Raw genomic sequence first — 24184 nt, 5'->3', positions numbered from 1 at the left:
ATAGCTCTCCAAAATAACTTTTGCACCTTGATTTGAAAGCATTCTGGGAGCTTTTTTTTCTTCTTTCCTGTTCTGTTAAGACATGGGTCTCCCTGCATTAAAACAGCTGTTTTGTTTTTAATGTGTTGCTCCGTTTCCAGGCAGACATACCACTCTTTGAGTGGAGTTCATTGTTCTCTGGCAGGTTTTCCACTTGCCTTCTGTTTAGGAGATAAATTTGTCGATGTACTACTTTGGTGTCTCAGTTTACTATAGCAGCAGACTGACTGATTAAAGCTGCAACAGCAGTACAAAAGTGGAAAACCAAGACTCCTCTTGAATAGAGCCTTTTTCCTTTATTCTCTTTTTTCCCTTGTCTCTGGAAATGGGATGTTACAGACTCCTGTGTCCATGGAAGCAAGAAGATGAGTGTGTGCACTACAGTCTTAACTGGTCCTATAAAAATGCCCAAGTGAGGCTGTTGAAGCAGTGTTACTGCAGGAGTCCTGCAGGCTTCCACAGTTAATTGCTCTGAACTCCACATTGCTTTCAAATGAGTTTTGGTTGATTTTTCTGTGAGCTTTGTAACTGCCCTTTGATATACTGCATGTAAAAACCAGACCTTTATTTGAGATATTTTTCTTATTATGATTTCAAAGATTTCAACCTAGTGCATCTAGTCCTCCCTGGTGGTGAGCACAGTGCTGCTTTCCAGAGCAGAGTCTGCAAAATGTCAATTGGAGTGGTTGGTTGTCACTTGCAGAAGCCCAGGAGCATCTGCCTAAAACTGATTGTAGCTGGTGGCAGTTTTTTGTGGAAAATATTTTACAAAATGGATGATCCAGAGTGTGTATCTGACTTTCATGAAAAATCTGAAGCCAAAGATTTCAGGTAAACCTATTTTCCTAATGAACTATTGTGATTATAATTAATATTTTTTCACTTGTCAAAAACCAAATTCATACTATTTGATGAAAATTAACTCTTGACATTCTCCATTAGTTTAAGGTGTCCACTGGCTGTTTTGTGAGTCTTGATCCTATCTGGAATTACTATGCCCCAGTGAGTACATACCTTACTGAAAACTTATGGTGGCCTCCAGGCCTTTTCCAAGTCTGGGTCTGTACACCATGAAATTGCAAGTGTGGATAAAGGTACAGACAGAGCAGATTGCCTGGAGCAGTGTCCTGACAGGAACCCTGTCAGCAGGTCACGGTAGACATGGGAGAAGTGGAGGAAGCCCTGCCTCTGCCGTCTTTAGGGATGCCCTGTTGACCCAGCATTGTCAACAGCAAGTTGATGGGGGAACAGGATGGGAAACTGGGAAATGTCAAGGTATCATATTCATATCAGTAGCAGGTAGAGGGAAAAAGGCCAGAAGGCTTGCAGCTTTCCCTTTCTCTGCTAATATTTATCTCAATTTCACCAGCATCTCTGCCTTGGCCGGGTGATCAGCCAGTAGGTACTTCCAGTTGAGGAGTCATGATTTACTGGTTGTCAAAAAGATTCCCAATAATATATTTGGAATATATTGAGTCTCTGTTGTAGGAAAAGTTGAAAAGAGCACTCAGAAGTGGGTTGGTCTCCCACCAGAGACTGGAGATTTAGTTCTCCAATCCCTTTAGCTTTTTCTTTTTCGTGGAGTATTTGTGTAAGAACTTAAAAGCTACTGAAAATTAATCTTCTGACTAGATCTGTGAAAGAGGTGAGAGTGAAGGAAGACTTCCTGTACATGTCAGAATCAACCCAAAAACCTGTTGGGAGGATGTTGGGGCAATAGCAAATGGTGAGAAATACTAAAAGTGTCAGCCTTTCTGCTCACCTCTGACATTGCAGATCTTTCCCTCTCAGATGTAGGCAGGCTCTCCTCCACACAGAGGAGGCAGAGGGTGGAGCTCGGCGCTTGTATAAATTATATGTGTCCTTCAGGTTACTTCAGCAGCAGCAGCAGCAGCAGCAGCAGCACAACAAGCTGCCAGCCTGTTTGTCAGCTGACAGATCTGTTAACCAAATTGGGGTTTCGGTCGCTGCCGCCATCTTCGGCGCCATGGGGAGCCCACCAGCCAAGGTAAGAGAGCGGAGCCACGTGCAGGGCCGTGGCCGGGCTCCTGGCTCTCTCTCGGGCCTCTCTGCTCCAGCCCTCCCTGCCAGCTCCCTCCTCCCTGCATCTGCTGGGTGCAGAGGCTGCTGTGGTGGGCAGGGGCATCCTGAGCTCTGCAGCCTCGCCGCTCTCCTCTTGTACCTCCCGGTAACTGATCTGTCAGCGAGCTTCAGTGGAAGCACAGAGCAAATGGGATACTTTGCTTTGTCCTTGGTGTACATGCCGGAGTGAAGTCCCTGAAGGAAGAGGAGGCTGCTCTTGAAGAGCTTACCTTCTGTAAAATGAAAGTGCTTTAGGCCTTCTAGGTGCTTTTCTTTGCATAGCATAAGTTCATTGCTTGCCCCAGCTGAAATAAACCAACAGCTTTATCTAGCAACAAAGCATAATCTATATTACTTTAGCTGCAGGGGAGACATCTAATGACCTGTTTGACCTGTTTAGATCTAACTATTTTTAACGTACTGGTTACAGCTTTTGCAATTCTTGTGGAAGTATTTCATGTCTGGACTTGAGTTTTCTAATAGTAAGTTCCATTCAGAGATTTTAACTGATGGCTCTTAGTATAAATCAACAGAACTATTAGCTGAAAATTCTTTTCTCATGTGTATCTTAAAATCGACATGGTGTCTGAATGCAAGGCATGAATTGCTTACAGATAATCATTCTTTATATATCAAATCCTTCATCAAATTTATGAAGATATTAATAATATCTATATTATTATATAGAAATTAGTAATATCTATAAAAGATATTAAGAAAATATATATGGGCATTCATGGGCTTAAAATATAGTGAGACACAATGTTACATGCTACAGCCTATAGAGATCATTAATGGTGACAGGGTAATATTTACAGGCAAAGGTAAAGAAAAATATCAGTGGCTTGAACAGATGGCTTAAGGCATAGATTAAAAATATACAAGCATTCAGGAAGAGAAAATGAGTTGTAAATGCCATGTACTTTCTGGATAAAATTTGTATCTAGTCCATCTACCAGTTAGATCCAGACTTATCTCTCTATTGTAGATATGAATATTATCTGTCAGTTTTAAAGATCCATGGTGTATCTAGTAAGACAGTTCTGCAGCTGATACATGGGTAGATAGCTCAGGTAAAATTTTATCTAGAAAGTTTAATGACAAAGTTCTTGCATTTCCTCTCAGTGCTGCAACTGATGTTCCATGAGTACAGACAGACTCCTGGTAAATAGGCACCACTGCCAAAACGTTTGAGTGCAAGCATAGTTTCAGGTCAGAAAGCTTCTGTTCCCAAGGAAAGAGTTTAATTCAGTACTGCAGGTAGCTCTGCTGTTGTGTCAGGCAAGCCTGTGTTTCAGTGTGTATAAGTTGGTAAATAGATATGGAAATAAGAATAGAGTGGGTTTCTTTTCTTTTACATTAAAAAACCCACATGTTTAGAAATGTGTGGGTACTTTGAACTATCTAGGAAGATCTCCTAATCTCCCAGTTAGTTTTTTGCACTTTAAGAGAGCTACCAAATTGACACAGAAGTGATTGTCAGTATTGATTTACAACTTATATTTGTAGCAATGTCTTCCACTCAGACAAGAATAATCCCTCCTTAGAAATTTTATTTTGTGGGCTATGTAATTATTTTCATCTGGCAAAATACCCAGAAATTTTGTCAATACAAAGCCCTGAGGGACTCACTCACACATATAAAGAGGTAACTGATATATATGAACAGGAGATACATCCCAAATCCACAAGGATTCTTGAAGTAATCCGTCAGTGATTACATGAAATTACAGTATAGGTTTGTAAGGTGAATTAGATTTCCTCACTAATTGTTTAAATTCCAACGATAAAATTTGGGACACTTGTGATTCCCAAGCAAAATGAGACTCCTATAGTTTTCTATATTTCTTCAGTCAGTGACTTTTTCCACTAGAACTTTTCATCCCTTTAATTTTAATGAAAGTAGGCAGCTGGTTGGAAAGACAAATTTCTAGCAGTGTTCTCACCAATGGAAGGGCTTATAGCCCGTACTAGATGTTAGAGGATCTAGTGGAAGAAAGTGCTTTAGAACCAGGCTGGTAATTGAGCTTTCTTATAGTTCATACATTTATAGATTTAATCTCAATTTGGTAAATTCCCAAATTGTAGTTGGACCAAATCCTCAGTATCTAACATCAAATAATGGTAAGTATATGCCAAATAATTACATTTGGTGTGAGATCTTGTAGGCAAGATATTCTACAGCTTCTAGTACACCACTGGAGGAAGAAGTAACCCATGAAAGAAAATAATTATTCGTGTCTGAAACATATGTATAAAGCTGAGTGGCAAATCCTACAGCTATTATCAAAATGCCAGAAGACAGCAAAATCTGCATCTAAAGCTTAATATAATTTGGTGTTATCCCATGGTGATAGCTCTGCTCAGAGAGCTGTCTGAGTTTGGCGCAGAGAGAGTGAAACACTGACATTCCAATCAGCCTTCCAACATGTACAAACCAAGGACTTATTTAAAAAGAAAACAGGGAATTATGGGATGAAATTCCCAGACTGCAAAAACTTCCCTAGAATACTGACTTTCTAGTGAAGGTGGCCTTGAGATCTTCTTCTAGTAGCAGCATGGAGGGGCAATAAAGACTGAAATCAAATATATAAGCTCTTGGTAGGTTTTTCTTCTTTTACTGCCATCCACAGATCTTTTTGGTATGCTCCTCAATATTTATGAGCTTTAAGTTTTCATATGCTCAAAGTTGTCTTTTTGGAATGAAGCCTTAAGTGACTAACTGCCTGTAAACAAAAGATTTATGTGTCCTTCCAGAGCTGATCAACATTCCTATGGAAGGAAGTCAGTGAGCATGTATTATTACAATCAAGGAGATGGTGGCAACAGATGTGAATTTTCAGTCTGTTAAGGTTTGATACAGCTGTGGCAATTCTGACATGCTAGTTTTATCTCCTGATTACTGACTCTTCTGTATTTTAAACAGAAATTACTCCCTCAAAGCTTGGTTTGAGACTACAGAAATATAGTTTAATGCTAAATACTGTCAAGTGAAAAGAAGTTTGTTGGTTTCTTTTTTTTTTTCCCCAAGTTTTAGCCTTCCCTTTGGTACTCTGGAGATGCTACTATTTATTGGCCTGGAGTGTAATTGCTGAGGATGCAGCAATACACAGGTAGCTGAGCCCTGCACTCTGTTGTTGGCCCCAGTGTCACACTAGTAATTTCCCAGCAAAAACAGAGTGATGTGCTTCTGGGAAAGCTGCCTTTGACTCTGGATGTTTACAGAGGGTTTTTTTACTCTCTGCATGCCTGTACAAGAAACCATGTTTCTCCCAAGGAGGTGAACTAAAACCAACAAGGCCAGTACAGCTGCAAGTCTGTCAAGAGCTGTCTGGATAGGGTGTCTGCACTCATCAAATTGCATTAATTGTGAAGTTACATGTTGCCTTTCATGTTATGAAAACAGCAAGTTGTACCTCTAACTGTAATTATTTTTTGTAGAAGGGTATTCTGGTGTACCAGCCCTTTCAGGCAAAGATGTTGTTTTACATCATCCAAATCAGACCCTAGGGGTCTGCTCTGGACTGTTGTTGAATAAAATTAGCTCTGCCTTTATCTGATGAAAAAAGGAATTAGCCCCGCTTCTGAATGGTTATCACAGGTTGGAGTAACTGAAGTTTTGGGAGAGGGATGGTTTCTGGCTTCCTTGTGGGATTTACAGAGCCCCCGGGGTTTATTATGGCCACACTTTCCCATCTGAATCTGTTTGCTTTTTATCCTGCAATCACACCAGGACTAAGCTGCACTGAATCAGGAGGAGTGAAAAGTCACCTTTGATGTTTCCATCATTTGGCAAATGTTGGCATGTTTAAGGAAGGTGCTTGCTGTTGGAAGGGGAAGGGAGAAGGAGTGAGGCACTCTGGCTGTAGTGGCAGAGGATGAAAAACACATCTGTCACATCTGAGAGTACTCTGAAGATGACCTGCAGATGTGCTATTTTTATAAGACGTTAGGAAATTTTCATCACGAAATGTTTCAAAGCAAAATTTATGCCAACATGTATTTCTTCAGTGAAGGCAGATTCTATGAATGGTTTGGGCTTCTGTTGAGCAAGGGAGAAGTTGATTACAAAATGACTAAGAATTAACATATTAATTAAAACTAGTCACCTCTGTAATTGTCTACATAATCCAATAATTCACGTAAATGAAAACCACTAAGAATGCTGAGTGAGTGTTCCACCTGGCAGTTCCATGATAAATAACTATTTGCACAGGAATATTGAAGTCAAATTCTTTCAGCGGGCAACCGGAATAATATGGAAGTGTCCCAATTAGAACTTGTAATGTCCACAATGCATTAAACTGAGGAAGATTTAAATATGTCAGTTTTAAATTTGGAGAAAAGCATACTAGAAAAGTTCTTGTCACACAAAACCAAATTTGCTTTGCAATTTTATACAAGCCAAGAGATAGACTAAAGTGAATTGATAAGTTTAACAAGGGTTTCTCTGGTCAGAGTAGCTCTTAAATATAAATCTGAAATTTAAAAGTATGTAACTTTAAGTGACATAATAAAATTTAATATTAGGCCTTTATTTGAACATGCTAATTCACATGCTAGTTCAGATGATATCCATCTTATGTAACGTAATTTACCTCTAAACAAGGCTGAATGAAGCCGAATGCAGGCTATTCTCATCTCTAATAAACATGTCCAATAATAGTCTCCACCTCATTTTAAAAGAATTTCAGATTAACTGTAGTGAGTGACTCTTTCTGTAGAGAGGTTCCTCCTTCCCCAACAGTTTGTATCTACAGTGTTAATAATTTCCTTGTCAGAAAAATTAGTCATGTTGCTAACTTTCAAAATAAAATTGTCAAATTATTTCGTGATGGTGTAATGAGATTACCTGTTTAAGCAAATAGAGGTATTATTTCAGTTGGTAATTTAAGCTTTAAGTTTTAATTTATTAGTGGTAGTGGGACTGTAATAACTGCATGTTATTATTTCCTAATATTGCTGACAAGTCATGCTAGTCATGACATGGCATGCAGAAAAACTGCAAAAACCTAGCAGAAAATTAAAAGGAAATTTAAATGTATCCATTTAAAAAAAGATTAAAGTATTTTCCCTGCTTCTCTTATTAAGATTGTTACACTTATGTATGTGTTCATTCATGCTTCTCAGAATGTCTTTTGAAAATGGCAAGTATTTTCTGAATAGCTTAGCCTGGAAAACTTTAACTGTTAAGAATTAGGAACAAGTAACTTGAAATAGTGTTAAAATTATAGCCTGCCTGTGATAGAAATAAATCTCATGTCTGGAAGGCAAGTGCTTCCATTCCCATTGTGTATTTTCAGGATGCATAATGACATGGAATTCTGTGATATCATACCTGCAAAGCAGAGCAGTTTTTTTATTTTGTATGAAGGGTCTCTGCTGGGCCTGTGGTCTGATCCCTCAAAGTCAGCAGGGCCACTTGGTGAGCTTGCCCTGTTTACAAGCATCCCAGAAATTTAATCTTAGCTCAGATACAAAGTCAGATGTTTATAGCACATTTTGGTAAGTACCATGTCCTAGTCTAGGTAGGTCAGCTGTGCCATGACCTGGGCAGGCAGCTGCAATTCCTAATATCCCCTTCCAAAGGCCCCATTCTGAGCTATGGGTGGCACAGGACCCTTGGGGTGCTGGCAGTACAACCATCACTGTGGCCATACACCCATCAGGTTGCCTGAAAACAAGTGCCTCTGGGGTGACAAAGAAAGCTCTCCATACCACTGTCTGAGCCTGTGTTTTCTCTCTGTCTTCATTTCCTTGAGCTCCTTAGCAAACAGCCCAGTGTGCTGCTGTGTTTTCATCTCAGTGTGGTGTACTGCCACTTGAAGGTGGTCACCTCATTTCAAACAGACATGGGCAGACTGTCCCCTGTATTGTTCGAAATACATCTTGTTTTTGCTTTCTGAGCTGATCAAACTATTGCATTTGTTTTCTCTGCAGATGAAGTTTTGCCCCATCCACATGCTCTCTGTAAGAATCATACAAGCTAAGAACATCAAGTCAAGAGACCTGTGTGAGTTGTGGTTTGATTGTGTTTTTAGTCACCTGCAGAGTTTACACAGTGAGCAATATTCTTTAGTTCCGAAGGTATGCAAGCAACGTACGCAAAGCACAGCAATATAAATACTAATGCCAGGGCTGTAATTAGATCAAATGTCTCAGGTATCATCAGATTGGAGTACATCTCCAGTGGCATTTCAGGGAACTGGTGGAAAACAAGACACCCAGATTAATATTTTGGACCGAGAAGGGAAGGTAGACTTCATTAGGACACTGCAATCTATGAATCTCCATGGGCAGGAATTTTGCCACTCAGGCTGTGAATTTAGGGACCTTTTATTGATATGTACCGATTATACACAATAATCAAACATAAATTAGAGAATTTCAAGCCTTCTAAAATACTTTATCTTTCAGGGTATTTGTTGACCAGTCACAATAAACTATATTGATAGCTTTGTTTAAGGAGGACCTCTGCAGATCCAGTTCAAAGCCCATGCTGAGCATGCAGGCAAAGCAGACTTTGCTGTGTACTTTTGTGTTCAAGTGTCTTTAACTCATTATCTCCCCTTCACAGCCTCCTATGCCTCCTTCTCCAGGTGTGCTGTGGACCAGCTATTCAGCTGCCATTTTTGCAGAGGTCTCCAATGAGTTCCTCAGTTAGAGCAGAGACACTGAGCTGCCTTTTGTCAGTTTTGTAACTTCTGGCCTGTGTATTCCTCTAGTGAAAAATGACTCAGCAAAAAAAAAAAAAAGGCATCACTTTGCAATGATTTACTCAAGTTACAGCTGAGACCATCCATGCCTTGCCATGTAGGACCAAGCCTGGATGTGAGGGAGACCAGAGGGAGTGAATCCCCTGTTGGTTGAATAACTGCCTGCCAAAGACTTCCTGTGCTCCAGTGGCAAGTGCCACGTAGCATCATCCAGAGGTGGACACTAGAAAGGTGTTAGTGTGACAAGGCCTGTATTTCTGAGTTTCAATGATCTCTTCTATCTACTCTATTGAAGGGACAGTTCCACTTTCGTGCCAAAACCTTGCGGGGCAATGTTATTCACTGCTTGATACCAGTCTGAAGTATTTAGGCATCTCGGGCTGCAGTGGAAATCTTCCGTCAAGTCCTGACTCCAGCTCTGAAGGACATCACCTGGGAGATTTCCTTTCACACCGTTGCCAAGCCTCACAAAGTAAATGCGCTTCCCCACCCTGGCTCTCCCCAAAGGATGGCTGCTCGAGGCACTGCCTGCACTAACCATAAGGAATAGATATAGGATGGAAGTGAAACGAAGATTTCCAACCTGCTTGTGCCCTCCAGTTCTTGGGCCCATGCTGGCCTTGAGCTGCAACAGATCATCTTGCCTAGTGCCTAACACCTCTAGACAGCCATTGTGTCCCCTCCGCATGCTTGTGTGACTCAACTGAGCAAGCCAGACTCTGATCTTGCTGTAATATGCATTCTTCTTTCCCGTAATCATCCTAACAGCCCTTTGTGGAACCAGCTGTAGTTTCAGTTTAACTTTTTAACATCATGGACTGGAATTGTAAGGACTATGCCTGAGGAATGGTCAGTGGGCATAGTCCACTTTCCTCTTTCTCTTCACATGGGAAATGTGGTTCTTAGTGTACCTTGTGTGTGCATGTGTAAATTTGCAGTTTGTAGTTACTCAGTAATTAGATGGTTTTCCTTGGTTGTTTCCAAATGGTGATCTCTTTACTAATTAAAAAAAATGGTAGTAAAATTTATTAATCTCCAGGATTATGGCCTAACCCTACTGTTCCTCTATAACATTGGCATCAGGTTTTTGATTTTTCTCTGCTGCAGTGACAGCATCAGACTGCTATGTACGCCTGTGGCTGCCGTCTGCTTCACCTGGAAAGCTTCGGACCAAAACCATCAGGAATTCTGACAACCCTGTCTGGAATGAGACTTTCTACTTTAGGATCCAGAGAGAAGTTGAGGTAGTAAAATATAGAATTTTGACCAATTTGAATAGCTCAGAATCCTCAGTAGACCCCATGTTGATTCTCTGTGCTAAATTACTTAAGAAAACGCTTGTTTAACAGACTGGTTTGCACAGAACAGTAGACATAAGCAGTACTTTGCTCAGCTATTTACAGACATTGCTGATGTAAATGCCTGTATCTAAGCTAGTCCAGACTCCCTTTGTTGTCACCTGAGTAAAATAAGCATTACTGTAGCATACCTCGGTGCTGTATTGGCATGGCTAACTTTGAAAAAGCTTTCTCTCCACTGGTTCTAAGGGAAGAGTAGAGAAGTTGCTGTGGTGAAGACAGTAAATTTAATCCTTCCCTAAATTGCGGAATTTGGAGAACTTTGGGAATGAAGAAACTAAGTCTGTTCTTTGGGTGGGTTATCAGTGGGAGCAGAGCACTGGCGTCTTTTCTGTCTCAGGAGAGCAGGAACCTCTGTTATGGGTAGTTGTTTTCTATTTCTCAGGTTTCCCAAGACTGGGTGTAATAATGTTCTACATTAGCAGACTACTGAAGAAAAGGACATGCTTTTTTATTCTTACCGCTCTGCTAGTGAAACAGTTGCAAAAATAATTTATAATAATTTTTTTCTATAATTTTTTTTTGTTTCTGCCTAACAGAAGCTCAATAAGTGTTCTTACTTATTTTTTCTATTACCAGAATATTTTAGAATTGGCAGTGTGTGATGAAGATGCACTCACCAAAGATGACATGCAGTTCACAGTTCTTTTTAATCTTGCTAGAATCAGACCTGGGGAGACAATCCGCGAGACTTTTGCTTTGAAACCAGAGGTAAGGGCTGAAAACACAGGGAGAGATTGACAAGAGCTCGTTTGTCTACATTGTCTTCCATGTTAGGTAGGGTTTGGATCTTCATGAACAGGTAGATATATCATTATCAATACCTCATCAAAGCAGATACAGTTTTGCTTTATTTTTGTGTCTTCATGAATTTCTTTTTACAAATTCAGAAAATGAAGACGCTTCTGTCTCATGCTATCTGAGGGCAACATATTTTAACAGGAAGCATCTGTAAATAATAATTTTGTATCTTTTAGAATCTGAAGAAATACTTGCTTACCTTTCAGCTTTATCCCACTTTTGCCATGCTTGGGGGAAATTTCTTCATAAATGGCAACTTATTTATTAAAAGCATGAAAACAATTCACTCATCATTTGAACTAAGTGGTTCTTTCAGGCTTTTTTCCCTGTTGGTGTTCCTGCTGGTTTCCTCCTAGTTGGTTCAGATTTCTCTAGCCCATAGTAAAGGAATGTCTGTCCTGCTAACATCTTTGGTATTTTATTAAGGAGACCATGAAAGAGAGTTGTCCAGTAAACAAAGCTGGGATAGGGTTCTGACAGCTCCTGGGCTTGTCTGAGCTGTTGCTGAGGTGTTGCTACACACTCATTACAGGAGGGAGACAGCCCATAAAAACAGCTACTTCCCACATGCTGAATGAAAGCTGTTAACATGGATTTTCCTTGTGACCCTGCTGGCTGGTGCTGTGCACTTCTCAGCCAGTGGGTGAGTCACTGGGAAATACAATGATTCAATAACCACTTCAGTCACTTGCCTCATTCATCTCTTCTGGATTCAGTTCAAATGTGCTTTAAATGGTTTGTATGTGAAAATGTCTCTGGTCTTAGTGACATTTCTTCCTGGGCTTTGATGCCTTTCCCCCATGCACATTTTCCTTTTCAATCTAGCACTCCCTCTCAATCAGAGAGAGAAATATGTATAATTCTACATATCACACAATGGGAGATTATTAATCTTAATTGCCAGACTTTCACAAGTCTGTGATTTCTGTTGCAATTTCTGCTTTGGAAAGACACAAAACCAAACTTTTTTTGGTATCATTAGCAGAAAAGATGTCAGGCCTTGAAGTGTTTTTTAGGTGTATTTGTGCTGCCAAATTCTTGCAGCCTTCAATAATCTATATTTATTTTACCAATTTCTTTTTAGACAGAGAGGTGCTTTAAGAAATGGGAAAGTTTGGAAGTGGAATTCTGGATGGAAAGAGTGTGAGTAAAACTCCAAAGCTAAAAGGTATAGATCTGCCAGGGAGTAATGATACCTCTGAGGATGAGAAACTTAGAAACTTCTTCCAGCTCTTTCTCCCAGCAGTGAACCTAAATTACAGTTTCAAACTTTTTTTTTTTCACTTTACCTTTTCTAGCTAATTCCACCTTTTGGTGTATTTCATACAAATCTTAAACTTCTGTTGAATGTGTATATCTAGATCCCGGAGATGTAATAAAATTGTCACAATGTGATAACTTTTACACAAGAGGGATGTGCAACTTAACATGAGTGCTCTTCAAATTGTTGTTATTAATTGAACAATGCCTAGAACATTGTGGAATTTCTCAGAGATCCTAAAACTTGTATTATTATAACAATGTATACATGGAGTTATGTAAACAGGACCAGAAAAGTCACACATTTAGCAATAGCTTAGCTAAACTGAAAAAACATAAAATCAACAAATAATGAAAATAAGACCATCCCCCTCAAAATGGTAATCACCATTGTCTGCAGGAGAACAAGTCCCATAAGATAAACTTTATCTGTCTTTTAAATCCTATCACAGGCTTGGTTGAAGAGAACACCCTAAATACACATTCTGAAATATTTGAGTTTAGCATTAGCCAAAAAAAAAAAAACCTAAAGAAAAAAAAGTAGTCCAGTGAAAACTGTCTAACTTGAGTGATCAGGAGAAGAAACTGTAAGTAAGACAAATAAGACTTCTTATTCTTAAACATGAGGAAACTGCAGAAAAAAAGAATTTTTTGTTCTTGGTTAATTTCTCCCACAGTGAAACTCAAAATGTATTTAATTTATCTGTGAGAGGTGCCTTTAGAGATGGTATCATGTATGATGATGGTAATCATCTCCTGCAACTGTGGAAGCAGTCACAGTCAGACACAGGAAAGGTCAGAATGAGAGGCAGTGCTTGGGAACTGGATTCAGGCTAGAAATAATAGGAGCATCTTTCACCATTCAAGTTATAAGGCATTTGGACAATGACCATCCTTAGGAATCAAACCTAGTTATTTAAATACATTTTACAGTGAAATAGAAGTTTTAAGCCTGGAAATGGTGTTTGGTGAAATAACCTGGACATACAAAGGTTATGTACTACATAATTTCAGTGGCTCTCTCAGATATATGAAAGCATTTATGAATGTGTGTAACATAGAGGTGTTGGAATATTTGCCTTAGTGAAAGATGCTCTTGGTAGACTCTACAGAATACTCATGTAATTAAATGATCACATCCATTCAGTGACAGACCAAGGTCTTAAAAGGTAAAATATCTGGGACGAAGACTTTTTATTGCTTACCTCTGTGTTTTGCAGTCATACATATATAGCACAGTGGGAGCTAATTCTTATTTGCCATTCATTTGTGATCAGCCATAAGTTATAATATGAACTAGTCAGAAATGTCTTTCCTAATAAATGTTTGCAGAACACATTAATAGTAGTCTTTGCTTTCCCCAGGTCATATGGTCACTTATTAATAGCAGGACATGATTCCACATATACCAATATGCCTTTGTTCTGCTGTAACTTAGCACATAGTTTTAAGCATTAAGATTTTTATGGGCTTTCCTGTCTGTCTTTTTGTTTGGCTGCTGTATTTTGGCTCACATGCTTAGCACAGGATCATGTATTTTGCCTTTTAGAAAACAAATTGTGATAACTTACCTATATTCAAGTGGGAAAGGTCATATAACTGCGATTTAAAAAACTAAACAAAACACACCAAATCCATCTACTCACACAGTTTTTTTTGTTTCTTATTTGTTTTTATCTTTTCAGTCCTGGCCCTCCAGAGCGTCTCATTACCAATGATGTCCTAGTGGTAAGGTTCACATAAGAATTTATCTTGGAGTGACATCTGCTTCATTTTGGTCCTCTCCTCTTCCCCCCATTTTGTAGAAAGAACACAACCTACCATGATAGATAAGAGCATGGTGTGCATTTTAAAATCAGAATTATGGGACAGTGCCCTTGTGTTACAGCTCACCTGTTGCCCTCTCCAGAAAAAAACCCAGCAGCTGTGAGTCCTTGAAGTCCTCAGCTATTACAGATGTCAATATGTTGCCAAGCTGTGGTTTGTTACTCTTGCAGAACTCCATATTTATTGGTGTTCAAAGTGAAAACTGATCATGTTTCTCGTAACCCAGCATGGCACTTGGCAGGAAAAATGAAGGTTATAAAAGGTCTGTAGAAGACAATAGTAGGTGTTCAGTGTGCTTATGACTGGAAGGGTATCTAATGTAACAGCTTTTTGGGAAATGAGTTTTTTAATAAAGAGTTATTTTAGCTGTTGAAATATAGAGCTCTGTTTTGTTGTTAGTCAGCATGTGGTACATTACCTGTCTCCTCGGGCTGGCCCAGCAGCTAAGGAGTACCTAGAACTTCATGCCAACTCCTCCAAGCCTGTCATGGTTCCCAGATGCTAGCCCTTGATACCCCTGAGGCAAAGTAACACATATTGTATTCTTTCCCCCTCATTTTCTGTGTGAGGCACAAGAGTTGCAATGACTGGCATGCATTGTTCCTGAAATGACTTGGAAAACTGTCCTGGCATGAGTTATTAAAGGTGAACTGGAGTGACTCAGGTGGAGGGTAGGGTAGAATAAATTCATGATTTCCCTACATCAGGGCCAATAAGAAGATGCTTTGTAGGCTAATCACTGCCACAATACACAGAAACTCATCATCAGGTATTTTCACCCACCCTTCCTTAATAATTATTAGATCTATGTGTTTGGGCACCAGTGTGTTGTACAGAGTTTCCTGGTTTTGGGGTAATTTGGATGTGTTAACAGCCTCTGACAATGCACCACTGTATTGACACTCTGACACAGTGCAACCTGGTCTACTGTCCTGGAATAATGAGCTCTGAATTTTCTCTTGGATCACTCCCAGCACTGAGACCAGTTCAGCTGGCTCAGTATTATAGGTGGTGGCTGTCTGCATGATGTTTCATTATTTGCAGCAGAAACGTTATTTGCTTTCTTCACCCTTTTCCATTTCTTTTACAGTCTCGTGAGGTTTGCTGCTTGGAAGTGCATGTGGACATTAATGAAAGCAGGAAATACTTGAAAGGTATGGCAATTTCTCTGTGAACTTAGGACGTGACCTAACCAACCCTATTAGAGTCATTCAGATCCAGAGGGAGACATTTTAGAGTACAGAGACAAATAAGAATGCTCTAAATTATATATAGGTAGTGATATATGATCTAAATAATAAAATGCAATGCATTGAAATGCCCTGAACTGCCCTGGACTGGTTTCTGTGTCTTTTCCTTGGAGCTATCAAGTTTGGACACTTCCACTTGCTGGTGGAGGTAAGAGAGGATGCTGACTCTGGGAGCACTCCAAGCTATGGGGGTAAAGGCAGGAGTACCAGGTCCTATGCTGGAGAAGACTTGCTGGAGGGGTAGTTTACAGTGGAGCTACCACAGAAAATTATTCCACCAGAAAGTTTGCCAACTTTGCTAGCTCTTTTGCCTGATCAGCAGTATTATTCTCTAAACAAACCTGTTTTAACTAGAGGGTAAAAATCTTGTGCTTACGGTGCCTGCATCCCATGAGAGAACCCAGAAGACGACAGAGGACACCGATACTTTCTACTTCCACTGCGTGAAGGCTTGGGAGCCAGTTCTAAAAGTCAGGCTGCAGGTAATGGGCACCCCACACTGCTGCTGTTCATACTGCTTGCTTACTTCTGGTGTGACCAAAACAGTGAAGAACTGCACTGTTTCTGCTCTGTGAATACAACCTATGCTTCTTGTTTTTTTATAGAAAGTTTCTGATAAGGAAGATGACAACAGCAATTTAAGTGACACCTTAACAGTACCACTGAAATTTCTCCCTGTTGGACATAAAGTGAAAGTAACCCTTCCTGTAAGACATGTAAGTGTTTCATAATTTGTGTCTGAAAAGAAGAGTAGAATAACTCTCACTATTTAACGCATTAATATTAAAAAAAACAAATCCAAAAACAACATCCAAAAGTAGGCAGGGTGGCAGTGGTGGGACTTTTCAGGAGGCACTGAAAATCTGGATTCAGAACTTCTCTTTTCCCTCCACTCATGTTCCTGCTATCATCTCTTGTTTACAGAATGTGCCACTACAGTTGTACCTCCAACTGAATGCTTGGTAAGAGGACTGGTTTGTTTTTTTTCTCTGAAGATTTTATTGCTCTTTGAACTGTGAAATCTTGAACAGAGTATCTTTTATTTAGATATAAGGAATGCACAAGACTAGTGGCAAAATGGGGCAATATTTAAGTCATCATTAAAGGGTCACCACAACAGTTCAAAGCTAAATATCCTTGGGGCAAAGGAGTCCCGCCAAAATGCAAAATAATTGTGAGAGTTTTAAACGGTGAGGGACTTAGTCACTGAATGTCCTTTGCATCAAAAATCAAAAACTAAAATTAGAGGCTTCTTCAAAACGGGTACAGAACAAAGGGAGAGCAAAAAGAGAATTTGAAATAAGGAAACATCAGAGTCCATGTATTACCCAAATGACACATGTTGTCTTAAGAAAATGGACTTGTGGCGCTGGTAATATCAAGACAAAGAGGTATAAACTAGGGAAGACGAAATGTTGCATTGTAAAATAATGTGTCAGACAAGAAACAAACAAAAAGTATTTTAATATCTTTTTCATTGTACGGTTTCTGTATAAATCTGCAGTACAAATGCTTATGAAAGACTTTGTTAGGTTAAAGTCATCCTTTGCTCAGAAATTGTATGAAGCAGAAATAGAAAGGATTCAGCTTACAAAGCTACTGAAAGTCAAAGAAGCCCTTCTTTGTTTTGCATATTTAATAACCTTAGCTGACAGTAAATCATACACTGAAACAATAAAGAGACCATTTAGAAGCAAAGAAGTTGATTTCTTTGCAAATGAAAGATACATTTCTGTATAAATCAGAACAAAGAATCAGGATTTTTAATGAATTCATTCGATTGCAGTAGCTGGAAATAGATCCATATATGTTTTAAACACCAATCCTGTGCCTCTGGATTTATTTGTTGCAGCACAGAGAAACTAGATGTGCGCTTAGGGTATGATCTGTGCCAAGGAGAGCAGGAGTTCCTGCATAAGAGGAAGAGAGTCGTTGCCGGAGCCCTGAAAAGGGTTCTTCACCTGGAAAGAGATCTACATGGACATGAGGTGTGTGCTTTGGAATGCAAGCATGGGGTGTGGGTCTACTGAATTAGGATTGGCACAACTCCCCTCGAAATTTCTAGTAATATTTGCTTGTTGCTAACAAACCCATTGATTTGAATGGCACCAGAGCAGAGGCTCTGAGTGTAGCATATCCCAGACTCGTGTAAAATTTCAGCTCAAGTATTCATCCCTCCAATCTTTTCAATGGGCCAAATAACAAGGATGTAATAATAGCACTCTTCAGACACAGTTTCCAGCAGTATGGTGCTGCAAGTCAGCAAGACATGAGACATTGTCTGAGATACAGCCTAGTAAGGCAACCCAAACCAATAGGAAAACACGAGTATTGGAAATTCACCTCACAAAAATACTTACAAAATCAGTGTAATGTCACTTCTTTGGACTTACTTTTTTTTCTTTCTTCATTCTCAGAACACTTCTTACAAAAAGTAAACATTTTTTGTGGTGAAGAAAGAACATTAGAACATTTTATAACAAGCTGAAGTATGTTTTGTTGCCAAGATCCAGGGTGACTTTTTAAGGGAAAACTTATTTTCTTACTGTAATTGTATTTGTTAAATGAACGCTGTCCAAAGAATCAGCAGCATTCAAAAAGCTACCTTAATCCATTTTAACTGCATTTATTGCAATTTGTTGTTGTTTATAAAGAAATAATGTAATTATCTACTTTTAATCATTGCAATTCCAATTATAGGGAGCAAAGGTAAGAAGGAAGGTTAAAATGACTGCATATTCAAACTCATCCAAGCATTGAGGTTAAGAGTCTCTGGAGGTTAATTTCAGAAGGGTACTGGTAAAGATTGGCTAAGTGGTGATTTAGTTCATTGTCCTCCAATGAATCTGCTGAAGAAATTCTGAGAGCTGTAATTAGACTTTTCCAAGTAGCAAGGGAGTAACTTTCTGAGAAGAATCCTTGTGTTTTGGACAGGTCCCAGTAATAGCTGTTATGGCAACAGGTGGAGGTCTCAGAGCAATGTCAGCTATGTTTGGCCACCTCTTAGCTCTTCAGAAGCTAAATCTGTTGGACTGTGTCACCTACCTCACTGGGGCTTCTGGCTCAACATGGTATGTATAGAAAATGAGATTGAATTTGGAATGACTGTGACTGCTTTTCCACACAGTAGGAGATGAATCTCTTTCAGACTTACATTGTTAACAAATGAACATAATTCCCTCATGAAGCTCTTACTGTTGGCTCTCAATTATGAATTCAGTTTGAAGAGAATCAGGCTCACTGAGTTTCTTTAATTAATTGAAGTAATTGTGTAAATGTATCAATTTTCCAATATAATCTAAATAAATGGATGATTTTCTAACATTTCTGCTCCTTAGGACCCTAGCAGACCTGTATGAGCATGCTGACTGGTCACAGAAGTCTCTCGAGGGGCCACTTAAAGCAGTAAAAGAACAAGTGACAAAATGCAAACTCAACCTTATGTCTATAGACCATCTGAAGTATTATCACAAGGAACTTGCTGAAAGGGCAAAAGCAGGACATGTGCCATCTTTTACAACTCTGTGGTCACTTGTTCAGGAGATGTTCTTGCATGAACGGGTAGGTACATGGTCCTGCCACACGTCTGGGAAACACCACTTTCTTTAGAGCCTTACTCTTTGAGGGCACAATGAAATGTGTGTAATAAATCCAAAGAGACTGAGCCATCCCAATGTGGTTTGTAAACTATGACAGGGGATCTAGTGGTCAGGATTTTTCAGAGTAGATAATCATTTGAAGGTGCCTCTGTCCTAGGATGCCCAACAGCTAGTGACTTCAGTAGGCAAACTCCCAGAAAGAACTGAGGAATTCCCAGCCCCCACTCTCCCTGAAAAGTCAGATTTTTAAAGTCTGCTTCTAGTTTGACATTTGAAAGTTAGAGTAATGTATCCTGATGTGAATATTAATCTCAACTTTAATAAAGATCCGTGGGATGCAGGCAGTCAAGGCACTTGGATATTCTAATGAGGAAGTTACTGGGTACCCAAAAGGCAGCCAGGAAGGAAAGTGCAGGAACATGAAGCAAAAGGTCTTTTAAGAAAATGTGACTTAGGGTTCCTCTGTGTTGTAAAATATCTGTTATCAATCTTTAAATTTTTACTTGGGTAGATTGTGCCAGTGTTATGCTCTTACAGAGGTTTACTGTGATTTTTTTATCTCACTGATTAGCCAAGAAAGTACAAACTCACAGACCAGCGCAAGGCACTGGAGCATGGACAAAACCCACTGCCTTTCTATGCAGTCCTCAATGTGAAAGAGGAGAAGTTTGGTACTTTCAAATTTAGAGGTAGGTGTTCAGGGAGTTTCTTCTGATTCTGGGTATGGATTAAAGAGGATTTGGAGGGAGGTGTCTATGTGGGACAAAAAAGGAGGAATACATCAGTTGCTTGCCCTCACTCAGTATTCATCTTTTAATAAAATGTTTGTCTTTTTTGCAAACTGCTTGGTTAGAAAGAGCATGTCTGCTGGGTAGCATCCTAAGCCATAAACAGGACATTAATAAAAAATCAGTGAAATCCTATTTTTGCAACAGACTCTGTGAGTGAGTGTGGGCAAATCATCTGATCTTTTCCTGCCATGTCTATAAAATGGCTTTGATGCTTCCTTAGTTTCTAGGGGCACTGTGAAATGTAAAGTGTCACTTCCTAAATATGGCACTGATGAGGGTATGAGAATGGAGTGGAGTATGATTGCTGTGGTGGGTGTGATATGACATCCTTTGACTGGATACAGGCCACACTCAACAAAAGGTGTTAAAAGCAGTAGATACTGGAAAGAAAAGCACTTAATCCTTATATTTGTTTATGTTTACAACTACTGTTCTACTGTAATGCCTGTGCAGGACAGCTTGAGCCAGGAAACTGCACATCCATGCCACACTGTAATTTCTAGTGTGATGTTGATGTGTCTTCAGGCTGCTTTGTTATATCTTGTAGGCTGGCAGTTTTGGGTTAATGGAGCTTTCATGCCAGTCACTCCTTGCAATTCACACCACTCTTGCATGAAGTACAGCTGGTGCTCTTGATTTAGAGAGGCAAATGTGATTCCAGAACCTTTATATAGAAATAAATATCTAAGCATTTGAACCGAATGTTAGAGCTTTCTGAGTTGAAAAAGCTGGTTCCTTTGGGTTGTAAAACAGTGGAGCTTGCAGTACAAAAGTGCAGATAGTACAGAGCTGCTGAGACAATCAAGATCCTTGGGAAGATTTGGGGGTTTTATTTTTATTGCAGCAAACATGCCTCATGTAAATTCTTTGTAGAGTGGGCAAATTTCTCTCCTTACGAAGTGGCCATGCCAAAATATGGAGTCTCCATTCCTTCAGAATATTTTGACAGCGAGTTCTTCATGGGAAGGAGAGTGAAGAAGCTGCCAGAATCTCGGATCTGCTATCTGGAAGGTGAGATAGCAGTGCTATGTAGTTAATCACAGCCTCGTAGAAAGTGTGATATTTGCTAGCCACAGGCACAACGCTCCTTGCCAGCACTTCTGCTTTAGGTCTTAAATCAATGGGCTTTTTACCCTTTCATACACTTCTCATCTTTGTGTGTCTTCTTTCCTTCTGTCCTCCCTTTTCACCTGGGTAGATTGGGAAAAGTTGCAGCATAGTTCCTGTTCCATTGTCTAAACCAAACAAGATGGTGGAAGAAGCAAGTTGAGGAAATAATAAGTGTTCCTTCCCTGATCAGTCTCCAACTCTTCAACTTCATAAACTATAATTCTAGACGAAGCATTACTGGGGCAGAATTGGAAGGAGCTGATAATAAAACATGTCATCTAGAACAAGGCAGGAGCGACCTGAGCTTTGTGGCTTGAGGATGTCACTAATCTTCTCTGCCCATAAGGTTGAAGGAGGGCCTTTTGACCTCCAACAACTACTTTGACTGGCAATTTTGCCACCAAAGGTGAAGAAAAAGCAGCTAGTAGAGGAACCTAACAGTCTCAGTCCTTAAATCCTTATAAGTGTTTTAGTTTTGATACCAAACACAAGGGTAGAGGATAAAACCCCCATGTTTATCTCACTGTGGAGTCTGATAGAGATTCAGTTTGTTCCTCATGTAAGTACCTGGCATAGAGTTTAATGAGGAGGGATAGTTCTTTTCCAAAAGCAGACTCACAGATGGAGCCAATTCTATTTTGAACCTGGACCAGCTGCACTCCACAGAAACAAAACATGCCTGGAAGGAAGAAAATGAGTCTTAGATCAATTTAAATAATAAATCAATTTAAAGAAAGCCTTTATGCTTACATGGCTTCACCATGCTTTCAAAGCCTCCTTTCTCTCACAGGTACACAGGAAACTTTCTACAACATCTTTTGGGTTACTGATACCTCTTATTCTGTTACTCCGTACTATGCAGTGAATGTTCTGTGTGTAGTTGCCTCCTGAGAAAGACACTGAAGTGCTCACACCACAGTGTTTGAACTTTTTGAGAACTGCTGCTTCGTTGTGTCATGATGGGGTCAGGTTGGGTGGGCTAATAATGTGTAGCATGGATATTTACAATAGTCAGTGGTTAACATGTGGTAATGCAGTACTTTTCCCATGTGGTTTGACTTGCAGGTCTTTGGACAAACATCTTTACTAGGAATTTGCTGGATGGCTTGTATTGGTCCTCAAATTCAAATGAATTCTGGGAGCGATGGTCCCAAGATATGGTAGATATAGGTAAGAGTTTCTAAAGTGTTGCCTCATTGTGGATCTTCCAGCATGACTTTAATCTGTATCACAATGATTGCTATGTCCTTTCCTCTTCTCTCTTTTCCCCAGAAACATGCTTCATGTTAGTACAAATGTTTTTCATTTAAAGTTTCCTCATGGTCTGCTAAATGGCTCTGCCTGTTACTGCAAATAAGAAGCTTGGCTTTTACTTGTGGGCGAAAGTGCAAAGCCAGCGTGTCATTTGAAAGAGTAAAACACAAAAACTGTGCCTGCTTTAAAGAAAACTAAATATCTCTTTGGTAAATGACGTGGGTCATGTGCACATGTTTTCCAGCAGCCTGCAAGAGACGGATGAGAGTGACCCACAGGAAGACAAGGGCAGCTAGCCAGCAGAGGTGTCTGACAGGGCAGATTGATGCTGTTTCTTTCTCTATTTCATGACTTCTTCTCTATTTCAGAAAAACATTCTCCTGAGGAAGATGTTAGTGTTATTGAGCCTCCATCTTGCTTGTCAGGAAAGCTGTATGAAATGTTTCAGGACATCATGACCAAGCGTCCGCTGCTGGGAAAGTCTCATAACTTCCTAAGAGGCTTAGAGTTTCACAAGGATTATATCCATCAGAAAAAGTTTATTGAATGGAAAGGTAACTGCAACAAAGAGTTAGCTGCACTGTGCAGGTAACATCTCAGATTTTGTTTTTTAGAAATGGAAAACTCGTATTTGTTTCAGGGTTTGGAAGTTGGCTGAGTTTGACCTATATTCATGGTATCTGTTTCTTTAGGGTAACAGGTTAAAATTAACTAGTCCATGGACTGCTCTTTCACTTCCAGAAGATACCTGTAATTTGGGTCAAGAAGTGCTTTTGTACAGGAATTTTGTCGCTCTGCATAGGTACAGTAGTCAAAAGATTTAGGAAGGGCAGAATCTTTTGAGGTCATGAAACAAAGGGAACACCAGAAGCATAAAATAGCAGGTTATTATGTGGATCAGATGAAGGAAAGGACTAACTAGCTAGAAAACCACTAGCAAGCATGTGGTTTTCCATATATTTGGTGTTTCTGCCTGATGAATTTACCATCCAGATACCTGTCTTTAACCCCTCAGAAACACCAAAATCCAGCTACAGAAAGTTAACATAGGTTTAGACTTTAAATGTTAAAAGAACAGATATATAGACTTGATTTAAAAATTGAAGAGCCATTTTCTATGGCCCTTACTGTCTAGGCAGGCAGCAATAGTTTTATCTCAAAACCTATGAAACAATCTGTGAAATGATAGCAAGGTGATGGAGCTGAGATTTTCTGCATCATAAATCTTCCATAATCCCAGCATCTTCATATATTCCATGAACATGTAGCAATGTGGGAGTACCCCACATTATTGAGGTTAATCTGACTTCAGCAAGAAAGCACACGTTCTCTGCCTTCTCTGAGCCCTCCTCTTTGGCAAATTGCATTTTCTCTCCCATTTTAGGCAAGTTACAACGTGTTTTGTCCCTCTCTGCCCTTGCTACACAGTTTGCTGACAATTTGGAGGGATGGTGGTGCATTTCTCTGGGTTAAGGCAGAGGCCACAGTGTGCCATCTGCTTTTAAAATGTTCAGTAAGCAAAATGTCTGTGTCCTAAAAGGGTCTGCACTAAGAAAACAAATGAAAGAAGGAGAAAAACAAGTAACATAAGAAGGGTGGGTGAGAGAAGGAACAAGCAAGTAGCTTCAGAAGGTGGATGAAGGATGAAATTGACAGTCAGTAAATGTTAAAAAACATAACTGTCCTTATATTTGCTGACAGTTTTGTAAAGACAAATGGGTAGAAGCAGATTTCAATGAGGATGTTGAGGAAGTGAGCATAGGAACACTAATGACTATCTCAAGGTAGACATTCTACAAATAAAGTAAAATATGTGGAAACCATGAAATCCAGAGTGGGAAAAGGGAAACTGAAAGTCTAGAGTGGGAAAAATTATCAGGTTTTCAATCTTCTTTTTGCTGCCTGTGTAAGATCAAGCTAAACCCAGGTATGGATCCATCTCTAGGAGTAAGAGGAGATGCCAGGTCTGTGAGCAGAAATGAATCTTGTGGTAGATGAAGTCTTAAGAATAGAGTTTTGTTTTAGAGGCTTCCCTGAAGCTCAGGTTATCTGACATATTAAAACAAGACTTTCCATGCCTAATTTTCTTCATGAGAA

At 39.6% G+C, this 24184-nt stretch overlaps 1 protein-coding gene across 1 annotated transcript in view; it reads left to right on the top strand.

Moving 5' to 3' along the window:
- Nucleotides 1–1978: 1978 nt before the first annotated feature.
- LOC135448195 (cytosolic phospholipase A2 beta-like) overlaps nucleotides 1979–24184 on the top strand; it is a 29137-nt gene continuing 6931 nt past the window's right edge. Inside the window, exons 1-18 of the mRNA XM_064713907.1 lie at nucleotides 1979–2047; nucleotides 8062–8134; nucleotides 9133–9309; nucleotides 9945–10081; nucleotides 10775–10906; nucleotides 12081–12139; nucleotides 13942–13984; nucleotides 15174–15237; nucleotides 15688–15815; nucleotides 15939–16049; nucleotides 16258–16295; nucleotides 17186–17321; nucleotides 18268–18404; nucleotides 18672–18894; nucleotides 19504–19621; nucleotides 20597–20734; nucleotides 21899–22003; nucleotides 22456–22641. Coding sequence (XP_064569977.1) covers nucleotides 2027–2047; nucleotides 8062–8134; nucleotides 9133–9309; nucleotides 9945–10081; nucleotides 10775–10906; nucleotides 12081–12139; nucleotides 13942–13984; nucleotides 15174–15237; nucleotides 15688–15815; nucleotides 15939–16049; nucleotides 16258–16295; nucleotides 17186–17321; nucleotides 18268–18404; nucleotides 18672–18894; nucleotides 19504–19621; nucleotides 20597–20734; nucleotides 21899–22003; nucleotides 22456–22641 — 2026 coding nt within the window. The 5' untranslated portion in view covers nucleotides 1979–2026. The remainder of the gene's footprint in view (nucleotides 2048–8061; nucleotides 8135–9132; nucleotides 9310–9944; nucleotides 10082–10774; nucleotides 10907–12080; nucleotides 12140–13941; nucleotides 13985–15173; nucleotides 15238–15687; nucleotides 15816–15938; nucleotides 16050–16257; nucleotides 16296–17185; nucleotides 17322–18267; nucleotides 18405–18671; nucleotides 18895–19503; nucleotides 19622–20596; nucleotides 20735–21898; nucleotides 22004–22455; nucleotides 22642–24184) is intronic.

The sequence above is a fragment of the Zonotrichia leucophrys genome, chromosome 5, assembly GCF_028769735.1.
Source record: "Zonotrichia leucophrys gambelii isolate GWCS_2022_RI chromosome 5, RI_Zleu_2.0, whole genome shotgun sequence".
NCBI lineage: Eukaryota > Metazoa > Chordata > Aves > Passeriformes > Passerellidae > Zonotrichia > Zonotrichia leucophrys.
This window is presented reverse-complemented; position numbering and strand designations above follow the sequence as displayed.